The 21436-nt window shown below is 44.4% G+C and overlaps 1 protein-coding gene across 4 annotated transcripts in view; it reads right to left on the bottom strand.

Annotated features, from left to right (window-relative positions):
* The window catches only part of ZNF423 (zinc finger protein 423), a 234719-nt gene that overhangs the window by 15707 nt on the left and 197576 nt on the right, over positions 1–21436 (bottom strand). For all 4 annotated transcript variants that reach the window (XM_068411126.1, XM_068411127.1, XM_068411130.1 and 1 more), the window contains 2 exons: positions 8257–8388; positions 6548–6663 (listed from right to left, as the gene is read on the bottom strand). In XM_068411126.1, coding sequence (XP_068267227.1) covers positions 6548–6663; positions 8257–8388 — 248 coding nt within the window. The remainder of the gene's footprint in view (positions 1–6547; positions 6664–8256; positions 8389–21436) is intronic.

Genomic DNA, 21436 nt, shown 5'->3' with positions numbered 1-21436 from the left:
CTGCATTATGTTTTGTAATGTATATAAAGTAATTAGTTCAAAGCTAGGCTGCATTTCCATATCCATTAACTAAAGGCATCTTATCTCAGAATAAATAGACATTTGGACATTTCCAGCCAGGAATTGTGCTTTCAATAAACACAATTGATGCATATACATTGTCTCTTGGCGGCTTACACTCCTGCCCATCTGTTGGGATGGCATGGTGCCTACGCAAAAGTTGGTTGGACCCTTGCCCTAGGGCATAGATGACAGGCAGCGACGGGTTTAGCTGGGCAGCCTGAGCGCCGGATCCAAGTGCCATCTCTGCTGTAGGAAGCCCCTTCTGTGTGCCAGCGCTGCCACATTGGAACGACATGCCTCCTTACACTTGATCACACATGTTGACACTTGGGTGCGCTTAAGTGCATTAATGACTGAAATGATGCCTTTCACCTGCCTCCCTTCTTTTTTTCTCCCGCTCTGCACCGCTGCTGGGTTTTCTGCACATGTTAATGCAAGGTTGCGTACACTTTGTTAGCCAGGGCCAGCCACAGAACAGTGTTAATGGTGTAAGAAGTGGAGGAGGGTTTTTTGTTATGGACACGCCACTCCAGTGCCAGACATTTCCAAGCTTTATCTCGGGTGAGTCTTTGCAGACTTGAGATCTTTCAGTGTCTCACTGAAGAGACCTCAGGGATGATAAAGATGCAGCAATATATTGATCAGAGTCATCTTTCCAAATGAAAAAATGCCACACCTCATCACTACGTCAAACACAGGATAATTCAAGATTTCTGCACCATCCTCTGTTTCAACAGAACTGGCCACACAAAGAGGCCACGCGGTCTGCATTACGTGGCTGTTCCACCAGCATCCCCAGCCCCAGGAAACATTGCCTCATTTTGTGCTAGCGAAGAAGGTGCTGACAAATCACACAGAGGTGCATGAGCACAAACAGCCCTTGCTCTTACATAGAGCATTAACCTCTGTGGATGTCAGGCCCTGGAAACCTCCAGCATCACCCACACAGGAACTCACCCGCAGCTGCTGCAGAGCCCAGCAGCAGCCCCACATTGTCTGCCATGGAGTTTCTTAGCTTTGGTCCTTATGAGAGCCTGCTCCTAACCCCAAATTTTTAAACAGCAATATATTCCTCCTCCCCTGAATTTAAACATGGCACTTAGTGCCATAGTCTAGTTGACACAGTGGTGTTAGGTCAAAGGTTGGACTCAGCCATCCCAGAGGTCTCTTCCGACCTAGTCAATTCTGTGATTGAAAACCTGTGACCTGATAGGTAAAACTCTTCCCCTACTGTGACAACAGATCAGAGATAAAACTTGTGGTTTTGCAGTCCATAAAGAACGTTTAGGCAGACAGACTCAACATGATGGGTATGTGCCTACAGCACTTTTAATTTTTAATTATTGTTAGTTATAATTATCTGACTGCGTCTGAATGAAACCCAGCAATATTGCTGGAATAGATTTTGGTATTCTTGTAATTTATTAGCTTTGTAACTACTAATAATTAAAATTTAGCAATACTCTAAGCACCACAGCAACATTTTTTAAAGAAACGCTAGCCAAATCTGCTAGAATAACTGACTAGGTGATTGTCAGGATTTTAAAGGAGGATTAACATTAAAAAAAAAAAAGGGGAAAGATAGATAACAGATTCTTAGGAGCCCATCAACAACCAAAATGCAAAGATATAAATTCTGTTTAAAACAAAAACTGACTTTACTTGCAGAAAATTAATTCTACACATAGTTTAGTGATTCATATAAAACTTAGAAAGAGCTTGCCGTTTGTTTCCAGCAAGAAGCTCCTGGTGTTTAACATCTAAGTCACACATAAGTTCCGAAATACAGCAAAAGTTACATTAAGTGAAAGTACTGCCTTGAGATGGAGCCACATTTCAGGTCTCATTTGTCCTGCCATCCACACACTCCCCCAGGGAAAAATATTTTCTGCAACTTCATCAAAACACCATAGATTTGCTTTTCTCTCACTGACTGTACGGACACTGAAGCCCAGAAGCACTGAGATATTTCAGAGCATTGCAAGCACATAGGACTGTTTGGAAGAAAAATGTTACTCCTATTTAAGTAAGCTTTCTTGTAGCCCCAGGAAGCAGGTAAAGCCCATTTTTCAAGTAGGAGCTGGAGACATTAACCACGAAAAGATTTTGAATAGCTGCATACAGACCCGACATCACTTAAGTCTTTCTTCAGTGCTGTGACCATTGGTGGTAAACTGCGCCCTTAAGATGTAGCCCTGTAGACTCGCCTGGGTGCAGGTGGGTTACATACAAGCCAAGAGGCTCTCGTTCTCCCCACATGCTTCAGGGGACACTGGTGTACCCAGATGGCCCCAAGGACCACTGGCATGAGCAGCTGGAGATGTTGCTCTTCATTACCCCACTCCCAGGGAAGCCACCACAGGTACAGAGCAGCATCTTAAAGTCCTCCATCGGGCCACATCAGACTACACGGTGGCTCGCTGCGGTGCCCCACTTGCCTGGGCAGGATGCAGCCTTCTGTAGCAGACACACCTAACATCGAGCTGACATTAAAAGGAGACTTAAAAAAAGGAAACCTGCTTAGGGCTTGATCTGCTGTAATCAGCGGAAAGAATCCCAAGGACTTTGATGTGGACCAAATCAAGCCCCTGGAGGACGTTCATGGTAAATCATTATTAATATAATGAGTGCAATTTCTGTGCAGCAGCTCATGCCTGTTTATGGATACATGAAAATTGCCAGCTTTTCACATAAAATGAAATGAGGAGGGAGACAGACCAGTGTTAGCCAATGAGCCATAGTAGCCACTCTCCTTTCATTTAAAGGTGTACATTTACGTGTACGTTTAAAGAAACTGGGCACTTAAGATGACAGCAGATTCCTCCGGCAAAGCTTCCTGAATTTAGTGGTGTGACATATCTCCAAATCTGAAGAGGAAAGCAAGCCCTTTATTCATAGCAGGCAATAAAACACCTAAACACCTGTGCTAGGAAAGACCTGGCAGGTACCCTGCTCCCTTGGTACCTGGATTATTTGTGCATTGTTTATTATATCCCTTGCCTTAGTTTTCATCAATTGTAATCATTTAGGAGGAAACGGTATGATTAACAGTACACAAGCAAACAGCAGGAATTAATCCTTTAAATACAAATACTTCATTGGTTATGTGATGGCTCCTTGGAAAAAGCAGTGTGGCAAAAGAGTACCTATGAAAATCCTCCTTAAGCTTCCTCTGAAAATCACTGCTCAGTCACAATTTGCTTAATGTAATTCTCGACGCAAGCAATTGAGGAGATATATTTCCCAGCTGTGAAAAACACCACAAATATAAGTCTCAGCACCCATTATGTGTCATAATTTCTGACCCATCTTCGGGCTTCGTGGGGCTCCCTGCTAGATTTTAAATAGTAAAGCCCAGAATTTCAGTTGTCGACGAGTTAGCTCATCTCCCACATCTGGATGCCCTGTGTGCCTCTGTGGCTCCAGCTGCCTGCGAGACACGGGCAAGCCAGTGGTGGCCAGCCACTCCCGACACATGTCCTAGAGATGGGGCTCTGTTTGAAAGGGCTCCTTCTGCCCTACACGTTAGGAACCCCCAAACCCCCACCTCTACAGTTTTGTTTCAGTAAGCACGTTTCAGTAGGGGGAATGAAATGCCATAGCCTTGGTGTTCTATACATTATCTATAAAATTACTTTTTTTCCAGGAGATTTTCATCATATTCATAGCTGTCAATCTTACAAACTGAGGATGGGAAAAACGCGGAGCTGCCAGCCTTTCCTCTTCTGCCTTAAGGGTACGTGGGGTTATCACACATACCGCTTCCTTTGTGTTTCATACTTAACCTTACCATGTTTTTTTCCAATGAGATAATGTAAGCAGTTACACAACATTCTGTTTTCTTTTCTTCTGGCAATATCATCAAGGTAACCTCTCTGACTCATCGCTCCAGATTCACACCAGCATTTCCACTGTTTATAAAATGAGCTCAGTTCCTCGGAGCTTTCTTAAGCCTTGGTTTTACAGCTCCATCAGATGGTGTAAACTTCAAAGCATAAACCTATATTAAAATACAGCTACTAGTTCAGAAGTGAAAAAAGGGTTTGATTGCCTCCTGAGCACGACACTGCCGGAGCAGTATTTGCACCAAGCCCTAAAAATACGTTTACAGTGGCAATGTTTCTCATCACATGGCATGCATGTGCCCGTCTGGGCTCACTTGGTGTTTACCCTAACTGTTTAAAGAAATGTGCACAAATCAGCAGGGCTAATTCACGCCGCTCTATGACATCTCTAAAAGTTACCTTTTCCCTGCACTGCCTGTCATTTTCCCCACCATCCTTGGGTTTTTTTGCTTTTCTGTAAGCACTCCACTCAATCTCTTCTTGAAATAGTTGAATGCTCGATTTTTTAAGAAGTATTTTCAGTAGTTTCACTTACAAATACAAAGAAGTAAAACAAAGTATAGGCTCAGATTTTGACACCAGTTATTTTACACCAATGGGAAAGCAAGATCAGAACTGAAAAGTCAGATTCGTCAACCGGAACCACTTGATGGATGGTGATTTCCCCACAAAAGAACAATTGCACAGTTAAGAGAATGAATGGTTTATGCAGATTTAATGCTAACTAGCAGCTGAACAACTGTTTCACTAAAATAATACTAAATCTTCATTACTCAACAAAAATATAACCAACAGTTGAGGAATTTGGAGCAGGCAGCTTACACATCAGAACCTGATGAGATCATCGTGTCAAGGCAGACTGGTTCAAAAGTCCTCACCACTTCTGATTTATACACACATTTTGTGTCCTCCTTGGCTCAAGTATTTGAATTACTAAAATCCCTGGCATCAAGTAAACACACATTTCTGAGTCACCACTGAAATAAAGACTAAAACTTTGCAGCTAAGTATTGAATTTTCATTCAGCCAACACCATTCAAAACTACTCGGGTAATAATTAATTTTAAATGCACACAAATCCTGCATAAAAACTAGAAAATTACAATCATAATTTATCTGATTAAAGCTGCTATTTTCAGCAATTTTGCAATGCACAACACTTCAGAATTGAAACACTATGTAATCAAAGCTGTTACTTGTAAAAAACGGGCCGCTGTTAAGACTATAATTTAACAAGGTTCTCTTTATTTGACGATCAGATTTTAAAGGTTAATGCAGTGACCTAGGAAGCTAGCGTGCCCATTTTAATCATGCTGGCATTTTGACCAAACAACACTTTAAAGGAAAAATGGGAGGAAAAATCAGAGCTGGCTTTGCAAGCCACTGTTGCCTTCATAAAACGTTCGTAGTGAGAACACACAAACCCAAAATCCGCTGACTTTACTAAAATATTAACAAGGTATAGTTAAAACTTTTGTACACTTATGCAAATCAGGTTGCTAGAATAAGGGAAAGAAGAGATTCCCCTGGGAGAAAAAAAAATAAAATCAACAAAGTGAAAAGATCAACCATCCTTCCACAGCATGACAGCACGACACAAGAGGCAGCAGCTTGGGAATTCAGCAAGATAAACAAAAACCCTCCAAAGTTTAAGTAAATCACGGTTTATAAAGCTAATAGATTCAAATGAGGCACACAGTACCATTCTACAAAAAGACCACGTTTGCCAGGGGACAGTGGCAGTGTTTTGGTGGCCGTGCTGCACAGGTAAGAGATGCCTGAGCAGGACGGCCGGGGCGGGCACCTCCCTGCGAGCTCTTCAGAAGGGCAAGCTCCACGGCGCATTCCCTGCGAGGTATCAGGCACACACAGCATGGGGGTTTCAGCACCTACGTGGGTTTAGCACCACAGGTATCGGTGTGATTTAAACACCAGCCTCACCAGCATGGCTCCAAGGTGGCCCCTGGGGCCAGGCCCTGAGAGTAGCTGCAGCAGCGTGCTCAGGGCAGGGTCCGGGCCCTGCGAAAGGCTGGCTGCACCCGGGAACGGGCGAGGGCCAAGCACCGGCTTCGCAGAGGCTAAAACTGCTGTGGCCCCCAGTGCCACCAGGGAAACTGGCATGTAACGCCTGGCTTGCAGAACCTGCAGCTCATTAACGTGATGGTGCCTTGGTGGAGCTTCTCATTAAGCATCGTGTTGAGCTGCACCCATGCTTTGCTCTCATACCTCAGCAGGGAAAATTCCTTTACTTCTGACTTAACAGTGAGGAAGGGGAGGGGGCAGCCTACCATTTGCTTAGTCTTTGTATGTTAATCAGTGCCTAAATTATTAATAGAGAAAAAGAAATTATTTACAAGGTGTTTGACGTAGACATGTCAGGATGTAGCAACGCTACTGTCAAGAGAAATATTCATAAAGAATCATGATATCTGTCTTGTCTTATTTATTTATTCCAGCCATGCTCAGAGACCCTTTTCTCCTGATAGCACCCGGGGAGGCAGGAGGAGATAGAGAGATTGTTTAAGGGCAGAAGAGACCATACTGAGGGTATGCACCTTTTCTAAATGCTGCACAAGGGTGATGGTTGCACAGAGAAATCAACAGCTTTAGCTTTGCTTTTACTCCTGTTGTAAACATACCTGAAGCTCTGTTTGAAAGAAGAACTTCTGTGGGCACTGGGAACAGTCATAAATTTTATCTTCCTGCCCATGGACTGCAAAGATGTGCTGCTGCAGTTTGTTTGCCTGTACGAAAACTGAAACAAATAGTACAGTTAGTTAAGATTGCTTCATATAAGGCATCTTGTCTTGAACTACACTTTTACGACTGCAAAGACTCTGCAAAGTCCAAGGATATCTGCCAGAGTAGTGCCGATACACTCAGTTCAGTAGAATTTCCTTACAAGTAGTCAATTTAGAGTCTCCAGGCTGACAGTCAGCTTACTTCTAACAGAGTCTAAATCCTGTATGGATTTTTGATATTTCACATAAAGCTAACACTGTCCACGGGTAACTGGAAGAACTCAATCATCAGACCAAAGAGAGGACGTCACTGCTCCTGCAGGGAGCCCTGGGCCCACGGCAGGTGCATCGGATGCATTTTTAATGCAGGACAACTGGGCCAGGAGAAGCCTTTATGGCTGGTTTGGAAGACACGTGGCCCAGAACAGCATTTCTGGCAGACATGTGAATCTAAAAGGGCAGCCTTGTCACAATTTTTAAAGCTTTTAAATGGGTTGTCCATTCAGTATAAAAAAAAAATTATTATTTAACATCACAAATATCACAGCATCTACATCATGATTTTGAATTGACAATTATTCTGATTTTGCCAAGTGAAATTTGGAAGTGAAACATATTGAACCCCAGGCTTTAGCTAGTTAAAAATAGATTTCATTTAATTTTTGTCTCATTTGATATGAATGACCATCAGTATGTGAAAATAGCTTCTTCAGTGGAATTATGCACTCAAAGAGTTATTTTACAGCACATTTCAGGAAAGGATAAATTAACTCCCAGCTCACACAAAAAGCAGGTTCTCAAATTGTGGGCCAAACCCTAAGGAGCATGGGTTCACCTTACTCCCACTGAAGTTAAAGGAATTGCAGGTGCCGGCATGCCCCTTTACTGACCACAAACAGGTCCACTGTCACACGTACGGGATCTTCATCTCTCAAGCAGTTTGGAAACGTAGATATTAACTACTGTTTTGAGGAGCATACAAAAGGCAGCCTTTAACATGCATCCTGCAGATCTTTTAAGCAAGATCACCCAAGATCACCTGCACTGATGAGACAGCTTAAAATGAACTACAGGGAAGCAATACCTAGGCAGGCTCTCAGACAGGAGTTAGAAATGTGCCACCATGAGCAAACTGGCCTGAAAAAAACCTTTGAGAGAGCAGCTGGCAAAACTATATAGTTGTAAAATTTGGTGTTCTCAAACCTTTACTCACGTGAGCTTTGCCACCGTGAGTGGACTAAGAGCTACCTGGACTTTAAAGTGTCCTTGCTCAGGTGAATAAGGGCTTGCAAGAGCAGGTCCATACCTTGCAAGTCCTGCACTTGGAAACTCATCGTGCCTTCAAGCCACAAGGTATGATTTAAAAGGATCTGAACTGTGGGGGTCAATGCAGAGCCCGCCGCCTGTGGCTGCGCTGCTTGGTGTCAAACGCCATGGTGCTGCTCTTTGGAGCGAGCCCCAGTTTCAGACAGATGATATTTTGAACAGTTCCAAGCACAGTGTTTCTTTTTCCCAAGGAAAGGAATACAGTATTTCACAAGTCCCCCGAGTGTCATTTCTGGATCAAGACATGCACGCTGAGGCTTGTCCTGGCCTCCCTGTCTTACCTGTGAAACAAACAGGGCATTTGAATGTGCCTCCCATCCCCTCAAAGCTGTGCTCAATCAGGTGACACAGGAGCTTTGCCGGAGAGTCAAACATCTGGTTACACAGCTTGCACTCATGATTGATGCCTTCCTCTGCAAGGTTCAAATGATACAACTTGTTAGTGACACAGCAGATTAGCGTCGGGGATGCAGCAGTGGGCGAGAAACACCCGTGCCAGCGCTCACGGCTTCAAGGACCCGTGGACATTGCCATGGCCCCGGCCTCAGCGGAGAAGCGGGCCGAGCCGCTCGTGCGGGGCGTGCAGGCGGACGGCCCTTGGTCACATTTAGGGGTGGTGATTTTCAGCCGCCATGAAAGCAGCGCCGTGATCAACCTACCGGGAACCCACGCGCCTGCTCCCAGGCTCGTGACAGCACTGCACCGCCCCACCTCGCATCCTACCACAAAGGGAGAGCATCCCTGCCCTGGGTATAGATTATTAAATAGTCAAACAGCATTTAAAATTAATTTAACAGTGTGAATTCAACCAACAACACTGGAAGTGGGCTGAAATGCCGTCTTCACCTCAGATTACACTGCAAATATACAGGAGAGGAAGAAACTATCAGAGGATAGTAGGAGCCCAGAGCCGTGTCAGCCTTAATTTTATATCTCTTGGCTTTTTCCAAGGCTGAAGAGACCATTGAAGGTATTTAAATGTCATTTGAAAGTGTAATTTCCGTGTCATATACCTTAAGCACTGAATACACAGGACTCATTTTAAATGCCCCTATGTTGTAGCTGAACTCGCGGGGAAATAATAATAATTAATACTATTGTTTCAAGCCTACCACTTTTGTAGGATGATATATTTCTCTATGTACTGACATTTGTGGGTTTGGGTACAATTGGGCCTTTTTTTGAGGTACTGAAGCCATATTAAAGCAATTTCCACACATAAAATGAAACAACCCTTTAGTTTTCTTGAAGTGAAGGAGGGAGTGGTAGAAATTTAGACAACATAAAGTACAGTTAATACATATATCAGAAAACACCTAAAATTTTTAAATTTTGCTGATTGTTTTGGTAAATACTTCCTGAAGATGTGTCTTTCCATCATTGTGGCAGCACATGTGAACTTTTCATGAAAACATGTTAAAAACTAAAGAAATTCTGTCTTTTGATGTACATTCAACTATTTTTGTATCTTCAAATCTCACCGACTTCAATTTTTATTTCCAAGACACCTAAGAAATGACTACTATACCATGAACTAATCTCTTGCCAAGTGCATTTGGATCTTGCGAATAACACGAGCCTTCAGAAGCAGAGTCTTTACTTACAATTGCTTTAAATTAGCTTTTTACATTTTTAAAAGAGCTAAACAGAGGGAAATTATTGTTTTCTATAAGGCCTTTGGTACGCTCAGTACCCCAAAGCCCTTTTACAGGGTGGGGAGTCAGGTGCGAGGGCAGGCAAGTGGCAGGGCTCTGTGCGGGACGCTGGGCACAGCCCGTGCCCGCGCGCATGGTGGCTCTCGCATGTTTGCATCTTGGCGTGTTTGCAGCTGGAGGCAATTCCCAGAGCATGCAGGCCTTGAAGGGCCCTCCATGAGGTGTGAAAAATAGCAATAATTTAAAAAAATATCTCCATGCAGTGCCTTGCGCAGCAGCACATGCCAGCGGTGAGCTGCCTCAGGTGCCTCTGGAAAGGCGTGCGGCGATGGGTGCTCTGCCCTGCACGGCAGCAGGGGCACGCAGGGCGAGAGTGGGGCGCTGACGGCGAGCACTGGCCCTGGAGCTGTGGTGGGGAAGGGGGAGGCGGGACAGGGAGAAGTAAACAGGCGGGTTGGGAAAGAGGTAAAAAGAGAAAAGGAAAGGGAGTCAGGAAAGGAAAGGAAAGAATCAGGAAAGGAAAGATGAAAGGGGTGGTGGCTCCACAGCAGCAGCTCCATGAATCCACTAGGCAGCCATAACTGGGGACTGGGATGTTTCTAGGATGCAACGAGGTTTGCAATCCTCTGTTTGGGCAGCCACCACAGACGGGCACATCACCCCCTCTGAAGGATGGCTTTCAAAACCTGACCCTCTCCCCTCGCTGTAGCTTAAGGCTGGCTCCTTGCATCAGACCCTTGCCTGAAAAGTTCTGGCTTTGTGCGATCTTTGCAATCTGCTCCGGAGGGGAGGAAAGATGGGGAAGGGGTTCGTGCCTTGTGCTGAGCACCCTGCGTATGCCCAGCCACAATACAGCAACCAAACGCTGCCATAAACCTGGAGAGGACAAAGCAGGTACTGGGGGAAATGGAACAAATCCCTTCTACGAGTAAATCAGAGAAATGATGTTTGACTTTAATTTTCTACCCTGCACATACTGGGTATTTGGAAAACAGTGATTCATGCACAGCCTATGGTCCTGTGTGAGCACGTGTGTTCATAAACACAGACAGACACATACTGCTGATCAGACAACAGCTCCTTTTGCAGCCTAAATACCTATAATTTCAGTAAAATTAAAAGAACCAACAATGCTCAGCATTTCAATTGAAGTATACTCTTACAAGCTTAGTATGTTTAATTAGGAAACAGAGGTTGTGTATTTTCTTGGCTGATCCCTGCAGTATTTTAAATAGTTAAACCCATAACAAACAAACTAAAACTCGAATGAAAAATAATAAAACATAATGGGTTCCTGCAGATCTGGAAATTTATCCCACTCGAGGCAAGACCTTTTGATTTGCAAATCCACTTCTGAATTATAAGGCCTTCTCCTCACCGGTGGGGGTTTTTATTCCACTCCCACAGGAGTCCATTATGTATTTCTTGTGTCTATAAAACCATCCAGAAAGAAAAAAGGGGGGGAAAAGTACCATGGTTAGCATGACAAACGTTTCTTTTTTCATGCATGTGTATTCAAAATATGAAAATGCCCAAAGATATAGATAGAATTGCTGCTATAATCACTCTCTCCTCTATGGCATTTTACAGCATATTATTTTACACAGAAACACGGCACATGTATAGGGGTACTCAGTCACCTTTGGAGAATAACTTCCTTGAATTATATAAGATCATATAGGTACACAGGAGGCGGCTTTTTGACAATGTGCTGTGACAGCCAACGCTCCAGTCAAACGTGTGGCGCTGGGCGTTCGCAACAGAAAACATATGATTATTTCCCTCATTTTTATTCCCTCTTTTTTTAAAAAAAACATGACAAGCATCTATGAGAGACCTACATAACTCAAGTGAATTATGCAGCCCCTCTCATTTGTAAAATAAAATGCAGATATTTATAGCTTGCTGTGCTAGATCTTCTCCCATTTCTCCATAAGTGTATCTGTGTGGGGATCAATTGATTACAGGACTAAACAAGCAATGCACAGCAAACGAGAATCTTGGGTTTCTTGCCTTTTTTTCCTGACCTCAAAATAATAAGCATTAATTTTACACTTCATTTCTCAAAAAAATAATGGGATGTGCTCTTGTTTAAAACAAGCAGGCCTGCTGGATTCTGTCAGGCTGAAACTATGTCAGGCCAAAAGAGGAACAGAGCGCTTTGTGTAAAAGTATCATGGGGAGATGATAGTATCCTGTAATGTTTTCAGTACCTACTTTTGTCTCCAAAAGCATTTGATCCCTGGCAGACACACACTTATTTCCATACTGGTCTTGAGGGAAGCCGGTAGGAATGAGAGCTGATTATCTGAATCCTGAAGGTGAAACCTGGGTGGTGCCCACTGATGTCAAAGGCAGGCGTTTGTATAAATTTGGAGGTACATAATTTACTGCCTGTTAGGAAGGATTGGCGGGTTGCGCAGACCCAGCTGAACCGCGGTGGCGAAGCACGTTGCTCATTGTTCCCAAGTCCGGATGCGTTTGCAGGATGGTTTTAAATATGTTGATAGGGTGCTTAGTAGCACTGACGCTGTTATTCTGCCCATTTTAGAGTGGGTGGGCATGTGCTTCTCCATAAAGCTATTTCTGCTGCAGCAATGTGCTTTTAATACCTATTACAATGAATCTCTAAGAGAACCGACACTAGCAGCCTCCTGGCGAGGATGCAGTATAATTAATAATGCTGTATTAAACCCATGTACTGTATCAGCTGCATTTCTAATTATAACTATATTAACGGCAATATAAAAGTATGCATTAACACTGTTGTGTACTGACACCTTATCACACCAATAACAAATAGGAGATTTAACAATAAAAATCAAGATGGCATTGTCTTTACTGTTAGTTAAAACTTCTCTCTTCAACTTGATTTAATAAAGCAAAGTTTTCCCTTATGGAATAACCACAATAGTCCTAATTTGAGAGATCGTGTAAGACAGTCTGATGCTCGCTCAACAACAACACGCACATCCCGTACTACAGCTTCCCCGACCAGTATACTTCTACTCCACCGCAGCAAATTAAGGCAATAAAGGGGAATATCTTTCCTGTACTCAGACGTACACATCCATGAGTTAACCACACTTCTAATGAACTTTGAAATACTGTAATTCAGTGTAACAAACCATTCATACACTGTGTTCACAGAGAACCTGCTCCTGTCCGTTATATCATAAATCTGGTAGAATTAAATGGGCCATGTAAGGAGTGCTCTAATTATAATAGAAATAAATAGAGATTGGAATGAACACAGGGAAATAAAATAAAAACTGCATGGAACTATTCTGTTTATGCAATTAATTTCCCAGTAAATAAGCAAGCAAAGGGAAAAATTTATAACATAGAAAAAGCTGGAGCTTCCCCAGTAATTTCTTCCATGTGGTTGTGAAGGAGCAAGGGGCTGGGACCAGTGATGGACAACCCCCTCTAAAACAAAGCCTGCAGAGAACCACTTTGACTCCTCGCCTGGCTGGCACGACTTCACCACTGGTTCTCATTAGAAACAATCCAATGATGGAGGTAAAACCAAGGTCTGAGAACACAATATGATTGCCATGAGGGGATGGCAGATTTGCAGATGCTCACATTGGATGAAGACAACGTCTGCTGTACAGACGACATTTCTTCATCGCCATTGCTGTCTAAGCCCCTGACCTGCTATACAAACCATTTGGACCACATCGTTCCATTACATCTTTGTAATTAATCCCAGAGGACGATGCCAGTGGGGTGGCTTCGGGGCAAGCGGACCCCGTGTTGCTGCCCCGGCGTGGGCCGGTGGCACAGAGCCGCTCTGCGGCACGGCGCCCCGGTGATTAGGCAGCCCGGGCAGTGAAAGGCAGCGGATTGATGGTGTGGCAGCAGAAATGTCACCTGGGGAGCTGGGTGCCGTCCTCCCAGGGATGCTGGAGGTCAGTTACTATGGCAACGCCGAATGAGCTCAACCTTGTAACTGACCCTTATCTTTTTTTGATCTGTGGCCCACTTGGGACCTTGGCTGGAAATCAACTGGAAAATAATCTGGTCACATATCAGAAAGAAAACTATTTATTCTTATTTATCCAGGTAGAGCTCCTATCTCCCTTTGATGACTCTGCCAGACTAATGACACCCATCACGTTCCCGCAGCATTTCAGGCGTCTGTGCAGAAACGCCTGGCTCCATGCTGCGAGAAACCCTGCCAAAACCCCCCCGCCACTGCAAAACACACACACAAACTGCCACGGATATCTGTGCTCATGGCTCTACTGATATATTGCCAAAATCTTGCCTTGCTCACAGCCCCTGACTTGCCCGTGTGGATAAACATACACCTACACCCCTTCTTGGATGGTTTAATATTTTATGTTGGTATCCGCTACTCATATTCTTTTGTGCTTTATCTCTCTGCTGAAATATGATTCTGCTTTGAAATATATTTATATGATCTAGAATGGCACAACACTGATGTCTTTTATGAGCTGAAGATTGTTTAATAAAATCTTGCATTCCTGCTTCATCCTTATGACAATTTTACTCTTATAAGCTTTCAAGGGATACACGAGCTGTCCACTGTGGTTAGGAACATCACTTTAATGAAAAATGATAACACAGGGACTTGGATTTTTCTAGAAACTATGTAAGGAAAACCAACAAAAATACAGAGAGTTCCCAACGTGCATTCACACATTACATTTGCTTTTGGACAAGACTCAGTAAAATCAGTTCTTTTCCAAGGGATGGGAAGCCTGGACAACGGTCTGACAGCACAAAGGGGCTGTTGCTGTTTTCCAGCTGGGGAAGCTCTCTGGGGGAACAGGATTTGGGGAATCAGGGAAGATATTAGGAAACAGAAGCTGCAGGATCTGCTGGCAAACATAGGTGCTAGAGGAAGCACCTATGGATTCCTGGTAACAAACTCCGAGGCTTCTTGTGACATACTTGTTATACACATCTGTGGCCTCAAAAGGTATTCTTTTTCAGGCTAAATTAGCCTAACCACACAATGGGCTTTAAACTCTTTTCATCATCTCCAGATGCCTCAAGCTCAAAATATGCAGAATTAGACACCAAATTATTTATAGGGTAGCTTATAAGTTCACTGCCTCCAGTACATGTCAGTACACTGCAATATTAAAATGACCATTAAAAAGAAGCACGGTCCCAGAGGGACTGGGGATGAGATTGCAGGGAGCTTCCTACCGACTGCGACGGCGGGTCCTGCGCCGCTCCAGAGCCCCTGCCTCCCTCCCGGCTGCACACTGCGTGCTCCCCGCCTGCGCCGCTTCCTAAGGGAAGGCTGAACCTCAGACACACGAGACGGGTCTGCCGAGCCTGTCTTCATCTGCTTAATTTTCAGTTTACAAGAAAAATAAAATCTGAAAGTTCAAAGAAGTTCATGGAGTTGTGCATCATCTATCTGCTGACTGCAGAGCCCTAGAGGGACCCCGCCTGCAGAGCTTTATTTTAGATTTAGATATTAATCTGGGAAACCGCATAAAGATAATTTATAGAAACGGACTATAATTTAGCACAGTAACTTCACACTCTAGCAGCCTTTCTCTGAAAACGCCTTTTTTTAACAGCCTATATTAAAACTTCTTGTGGACTAAAGTCTGATAGGTCTGGCTGTTCCTTCACAATCGTTCATTATGGAATAGCTCCAGTAGCTTCCACGGAAATGCAAAACCCGTACAGGAAAAGAAACACATGTGGCTTTTCATTGTGCAAGCCCATACACACACACAGAATGAGTCCGGATGAAGCTAATGAACCCCTAAGAATGGCTAGAGGTTAATAAAAACACCGCATTCCCACACAACTCAACCCTAGTCGTGTATTTTAATGTTTGGATACGTTCACACCTTTATTATTTCAAGTTTAATGTCGATACCTGAAGGAACTGAAATAACGCGGGCCTGAACGCAGGCCCATGGCCACAGAGCCCGTTTCCTGCACTAGCCTCCCTCATGCCATCATGTCACATCATAAACCTGAATATCCCTTATTACTCCTGGTCGCTTCTCCACTCTCTTCTCTTCCCTGGAAGCCACTCCCTGCATTGCTACACAGTGGGAATACGTCCATCCTCTGATCCTACTGACAATATCACATTGAAGAGCTCAATACAGACAAACAGCGATAACTAGTATCTACTTGGCATCTATTCTTCTTGTGAAATTAAAAATTAAAATTAAAACATCATTATACTCTTATTAAACATCCCACTGGAAAATGCCAAGAGCTTTTAAAACATGCAAAGCTTTAAACAAAGTTTAAATGGGGGTAAAGCCCTTTTTACTCGTTTTGCAAGCCTGGCACGTTCCCCAGCCTCAGCATCAGGGCCACCGGCGCTGCAAGGTGCCCCCTCCCCACCACGTCCCACGCAGACCTCCTGCAGTCCTGGTGTGCGTCGACTGTGGTTGCATGGAGGTCCCCGGAGCTGCCAGGACTCAAGCAAGAGCTGCCAAAGGCAAAGTCTTCCCTCTTACAGGCAGTCCCCTCCCCTGCCCAGGCACCTGGCACGGGGCAGCAGCTGCATCCCACAGCTCCTGTTTAAAAGCCTGGGCGCATTTTCGCCTGCCCAAAGGCAGGTCCCTGGGGCAGGGATCCCCATCAGGGTGGCACTTTGCCCCAGTTGCCAGCCCCCTGCGCTAGCTGGGCCCGCTCGGGGTAGCACACGGTGTTTTTTAAACACGTGAACTCTCGCTGACATGTGTCACCGATCTTCAGGTTACAGTTTCCCAAGCACACATTGATGTGATAGACTGTAAATCTATTGTGTAAATAATCATCAGATTAATGGTCTCCAATAGTATATAATTAAGATGACAGACAGGCTACAAGCCAGTTATTGTCAACTACACTCAGCGAACCACATAGTAGGAGAAAGCCATAAACCACTTCCATGATGGCATCAGGGAAGCAGAAAAATTGGTAAAAGGAGAGATAAAAACGGAAGACATAAAATGAAAACACTTCTAAATGTACAATTTAACTAAGAAACACTGAAGGTTTTTCAGGTATCAAAGTATGATAAATGTCAAACTTTTTTTTTGAGGGGGGCAGAGTTTTGTTTGAATCAGCAAAGAAAAATCCAGTTATCCCTGCATTGGTGCAATGCCTCTTGAGAGAGTACAGGTGAACTGGTACGAGGGACCTTACCCTGACATTGCACGTTCTGCATAAACGTGGAAATAGGTATCCAGTGATGTAAACTTACAGCGGTATCAGCTACGGTCAAATTAAAGCTTATATTAGCACAGATATCTGGGAAATGATGCAGTGGGCATGGAAGTTAAGTGCAAGTGAAAACCAACCACGAGCATTATTTCTGTTGCAGATCACCAAACGGCCGGGAGATTGCCCGAATGCTGCACTCCTGTAACGCTGGGCCAGTTCACACTCACACATTCAGATTAAACAAATGCATTTCTTTTAAATATGAATTCACCTTCTTTTCTTATTAAGAAACAGTACTGCTAGGGAAAAGCCTCTGGTCGAAAAGCAATCTCTTATGGTGGTGTTATCAGCTTACGGACAAAAATTCTTCCTTAAAATACATGCAGACAAGCAAAAAAATGGAAACATCTCTCAGCTTTTTCACTGGGAAAAAAAAATATATATGTGATAGTTACCCAGCTATCTTGACATGATCATTTAGCACAACTGCACCCAAGCTTACTTGTTCATACGAGGGCTGAACACAAAAGTCAGGCTGGCCCCAGAGAGGCTCCTGTGCCCAGCCCCTACCCCGAGGCGCCTCCCTCACTCCCTCTCCCCAGTGAGCAAGAATGGAGCTCGGGGACACAAACCAGTTATCAGAGATGACGAAATGAGGTGCCACTGCCAACAGATGGAACAAAGGGGGACTAAATAAGGTCTGCCTGGCTAAGATAGGTGACTGATTTTGCATGGCATGAATATCTCTCAAAGCTCGTTAAGTGCAAATATGCCCAAAAGAACGAAAACCCCCTATCAGACATATTTTAAGTCAGGAATCCTAAGGTGCAGTAACGCATGATATTCCTTAAGGCAGTCAAAAAGAAGAATCTGCATGAAAACAAGAAAATATCTTAAGCATCTCTACATTATGCAGACATATATTCTTGTACTGTGGGAATATGCACAAGTGAATGTACAGAGCATCTCCCATTGATGTTGATGGGATTTGCTTGATTAACACTCCACAGTCCAGGTAGAAATCATACCCTTAGCAGCTTCATCTTGAATAAGAAGAAAAGCTGTAACCCAGCAACCTTTTGGAAGAGATCTCACTGCCAAGCAATGACTCTGCATAGCACAGACCATAAAGTTACTCTCGGTAGCACATAATGTACAAACATTGCTTACAATACTGAAAACCTAAAAATCAGACTACTATCACCTTTACATTTTCTCTTTGTTCTGCACATCAGCCAGCCAGCTTGCACCCTTCACATATGATCTACAGCTGGATTTGTCCAGCACAAGGACCTGGACAGGCAGCAATGAAACAGTTGCTCCAAGCTCTCCGCAGAGGGATACATTCACGCATCCTGCGCAGCCACGCGGGGCCTCAGCAGGTTGGCAACATGGGCAGAAACCTTCTTCCAGGCTCCTAAACTCAAAATACTTTGGCTTTTGCCTTTGTAAACAAATCCCATTCTATTTTATTATGTGAGCACCTCAGTCAGGCATATGGCTGTTGGCAGATACACTGTCACTGCACAGGACGGTCAGCTTGGTTTTATTTGTTTTTTAGAAACAAGTTTTCTTCACTTTATATGTCATTAACTTTTTAATCCATTCAGGAAAGCCACGTGCAAGCTCTTATGCTGCAGACAGACTCCAAAGAACATATGCAGGCTGTGACAGACTTAGTGTAAGATACAAGGAAAGTCTGTATTTGTGCTCAAATAAAGGGATCTGGAAAAGCCAATCCTACGATGGTGCCGAAGACGCCCTCTTCCAGCCGTGGGAAAGCGTGAGCATGCCACCGCATCAAAACACAACGATGTCCAGGACGATCTGACGGCTTGTTAACAGCAGGACTCCTACACAACTGTTTTTGCTTAAACTTACCCAGATCTCAGACTCATGGCATTGTACAGGGTTCTGGGCCCTCTGCAACTCCACTCATTCCCAGAAGTTACATTTTTTTAAAAAAAAAAAACAAACCCAAGGCCCAAGCCCCTGCCCACAAAGAAGCCCTAAGAAGTCCCCAGCTGCAGAGGGCAGGCAGGGCCAAGCAGGACGGTGCCTTCAGGGGGTGGGTGCGGTAACGGACTAGAGCCATGCAGAAGTGGCCGAGATTACCTGTAAAGGTCCAAAGGTACAGTAGGATTGCTGTAGAGAAGGGCCTGATGTGCATTCATTGAACTTGAAATAGATTCAGGGGTATCCACCTAATAAACCCAGATTAGGAGGAGCATATTCCACAGCCCTGCAACAGTTACTGAGGAAGAGTGAAAAACGAGAGGAAAAATCAAGCTGCTTTTCAGCTGCTCCCTTAAATAAAATAAGATCCTAAATCAAGCTGTCATGGAGTCCCTGTTTGAACCAAAAAGGAGAAAACAATAAAGGTTTGTCAGAGACCTGCTACCCACCATTTTATTCTCCATTTTTCTTGTGAGTTCTTATTTTAAGCTCCAATTCAATGATCAGCATTAAGAAGTCGGCATTTGCTCCTGTCACCCCAGAGAGGTAGGGAAGATACAATCGCATATATGCAAAGTAGGTACAAACTCTGATAACAATACTTTGCCTGTAGGCAAAAATTGACTTTTTAAATGGCAGCCACTACAATAATGTTAGCCTAAGACCCGCCCTGGCAGGATTTTCCTCTGCTTAATAAAACAAGCTACACAGGGAAAGGAAAGGGAAGGAATTTGGGTACTGACAATGACAACCCGGGAACCACTTCTGTGGGAAGGGGGGAAAAACAAATGGCAAATTAAAAATAAAAGGTCAGTCCGATTAAACCATAAATACACCTGCTGTGCAGACACGAAGAGAGTGAAATGGCACTTTCGTAGCCACAGGGTCAGCAAGTGGCTCAGCCAAGGTCTGTTGCCCAAAGCCCTCGGTGCCAGCTCCCCGTCCCAGCCAGCAGCACTCCGAGAGCCCTGGCCTCAGGACACCTTCCTCAGCGCGTCCTTTGGGAAAATTGCCTACAGGGGAGGGATCTAAACCAGCGATCTAAGGGACTTGCGGCAGACCGTGCCTATCCTTTACATTTCTATTCCTTATGATTGCCAACTGAAAACGCATTAGTGCACAAGAGGAAGCATGAGAACGGGGCTCCCTTTCTCATCACACCTGAGGCTTGTGACCCCACAAAGTCCAGCTCCTCGAGGGAGCACTTTGGGACACACAGGATGTCTCTGGTGCCACCTGTGCTGCCCCGGCAGGCTGTGGGGAGCTGGGCTAAGGCCACCTGGCCCCAGCACAACCAGCCACTCCTCTCGTCACACAATGGCACTGCTGGGTTGTGGGACGCATCCCGGGAACCGCACACAGTCAGCGCAGCACGCACAACAGTTGATCTTTGCAGCTAGATGAGCATCAATTACACATCGTATCAAAACCCAAAATGCTAGAGCATGGAGCAGGCAATTCAAAGAAGCAGCATGAGCAAAGCAAATGCCAAAGAAACAAAAAATATGTCCAAAACTGTGACAGAGCGCTCGGCTACTTTTCATGTGACACTGTCAATCATCTCTCATCAAAGATCTCAAATACTTGGGAAGAGATTACAGAAGCATTCAGAGATACAATATTTGTATTTTGAATGTTAATTTGACACAAAGGAGTGTGCATGAGGGAATGTTTATAATCAGCACTCCAATAAACTCACAAATGACTCTAGTATTTTATAAGCTTGTTAGAAACAAATCACTCCCTTAGCTTATATTTACTTACTGATGAATCATAAAAGGCCTCAATACACAAAGAGTAAATTCAAAAATGTTTTCCTCTTGTTTTCTCTTCTATGACAATACTGAAGACCTCTCGTTCAGGCTGTGATCCCCAACCATGCCCCTCCTGGTTTTATGGCTAAATATCGATTTCTCCGTAGGAGCAGAGGCAGTTTTGAACCTCGGTTCCTGTCTCCAAACCCTCTGTAAAGTAGTTGGCCTGGTCTGGAGCTGAACTGCAGTGGCTGGAGTTGCCTCCTGCCCTCGTGCTGCCTGGAGGGGCAGCGAGGGGAGCACGTCCCATTGTGCGAATTCATGCAGCAGTGAAGCTGCAGCCCAAGTGCTCAGGCTTCAGAGGAAGAGAAGACGTGCGTGCCTCCTGGAGCAACGCACGAGACAGCAGATCAAAAGCGTAAAAAAAGAGATTCTGCAATGTATTTATAAACCTGCAACAGTCCCGAACAGCTGTATGAACTGCAGAACACATCAACTGCTTCAGCTGGGCTGCAAAGGTGTGGGCGAGGTGTCAATACAACACAGGCCCCTATTACCACCCAAAACCCCCACATGCTGTCTGTGCAACAGCCCAATAATTGGCCACAGCTGAAAACCCCTTTTAGCCTGTTTAAAAACACTGGTGCATTAATGCAATACAAGTCATGCTTGAGCAGACAACGTAACACCCACACCTTCAAAATGCTATTTGTTATACACCAGCTCAAACCAATAATGCTCAGTTGCGAGTGCAGGGGACCAGTGCTAGCCATTGACTCCTGGCAGTAGCTGTGCTGTGGTACCTATGTGTGCCATGAGAGCTGGATTTCAGAACTAATTGCTTCATAGGTCAGCGTGCTGGATTCATAAGCAGCAAGTAACACAAATGGAGGGAAACAAAAGTTGGCAGAACAACGCCTCATTTTTCTAAT

Source organism: Nyctibius grandis, chromosome 12, assembly GCF_013368605.1.
Source record: "Nyctibius grandis isolate bNycGra1 chromosome 12, bNycGra1.pri, whole genome shotgun sequence".
Taxonomy (NCBI): domain Eukaryota; kingdom Metazoa; phylum Chordata; class Aves; order Nyctibiiformes; family Nyctibiidae; genus Nyctibius; species Nyctibius grandis.
The sequence above is the reverse complement of the archived record's forward strand: the minus strand, read 5'-3'. Positions and strand labels throughout refer to the sequence as shown.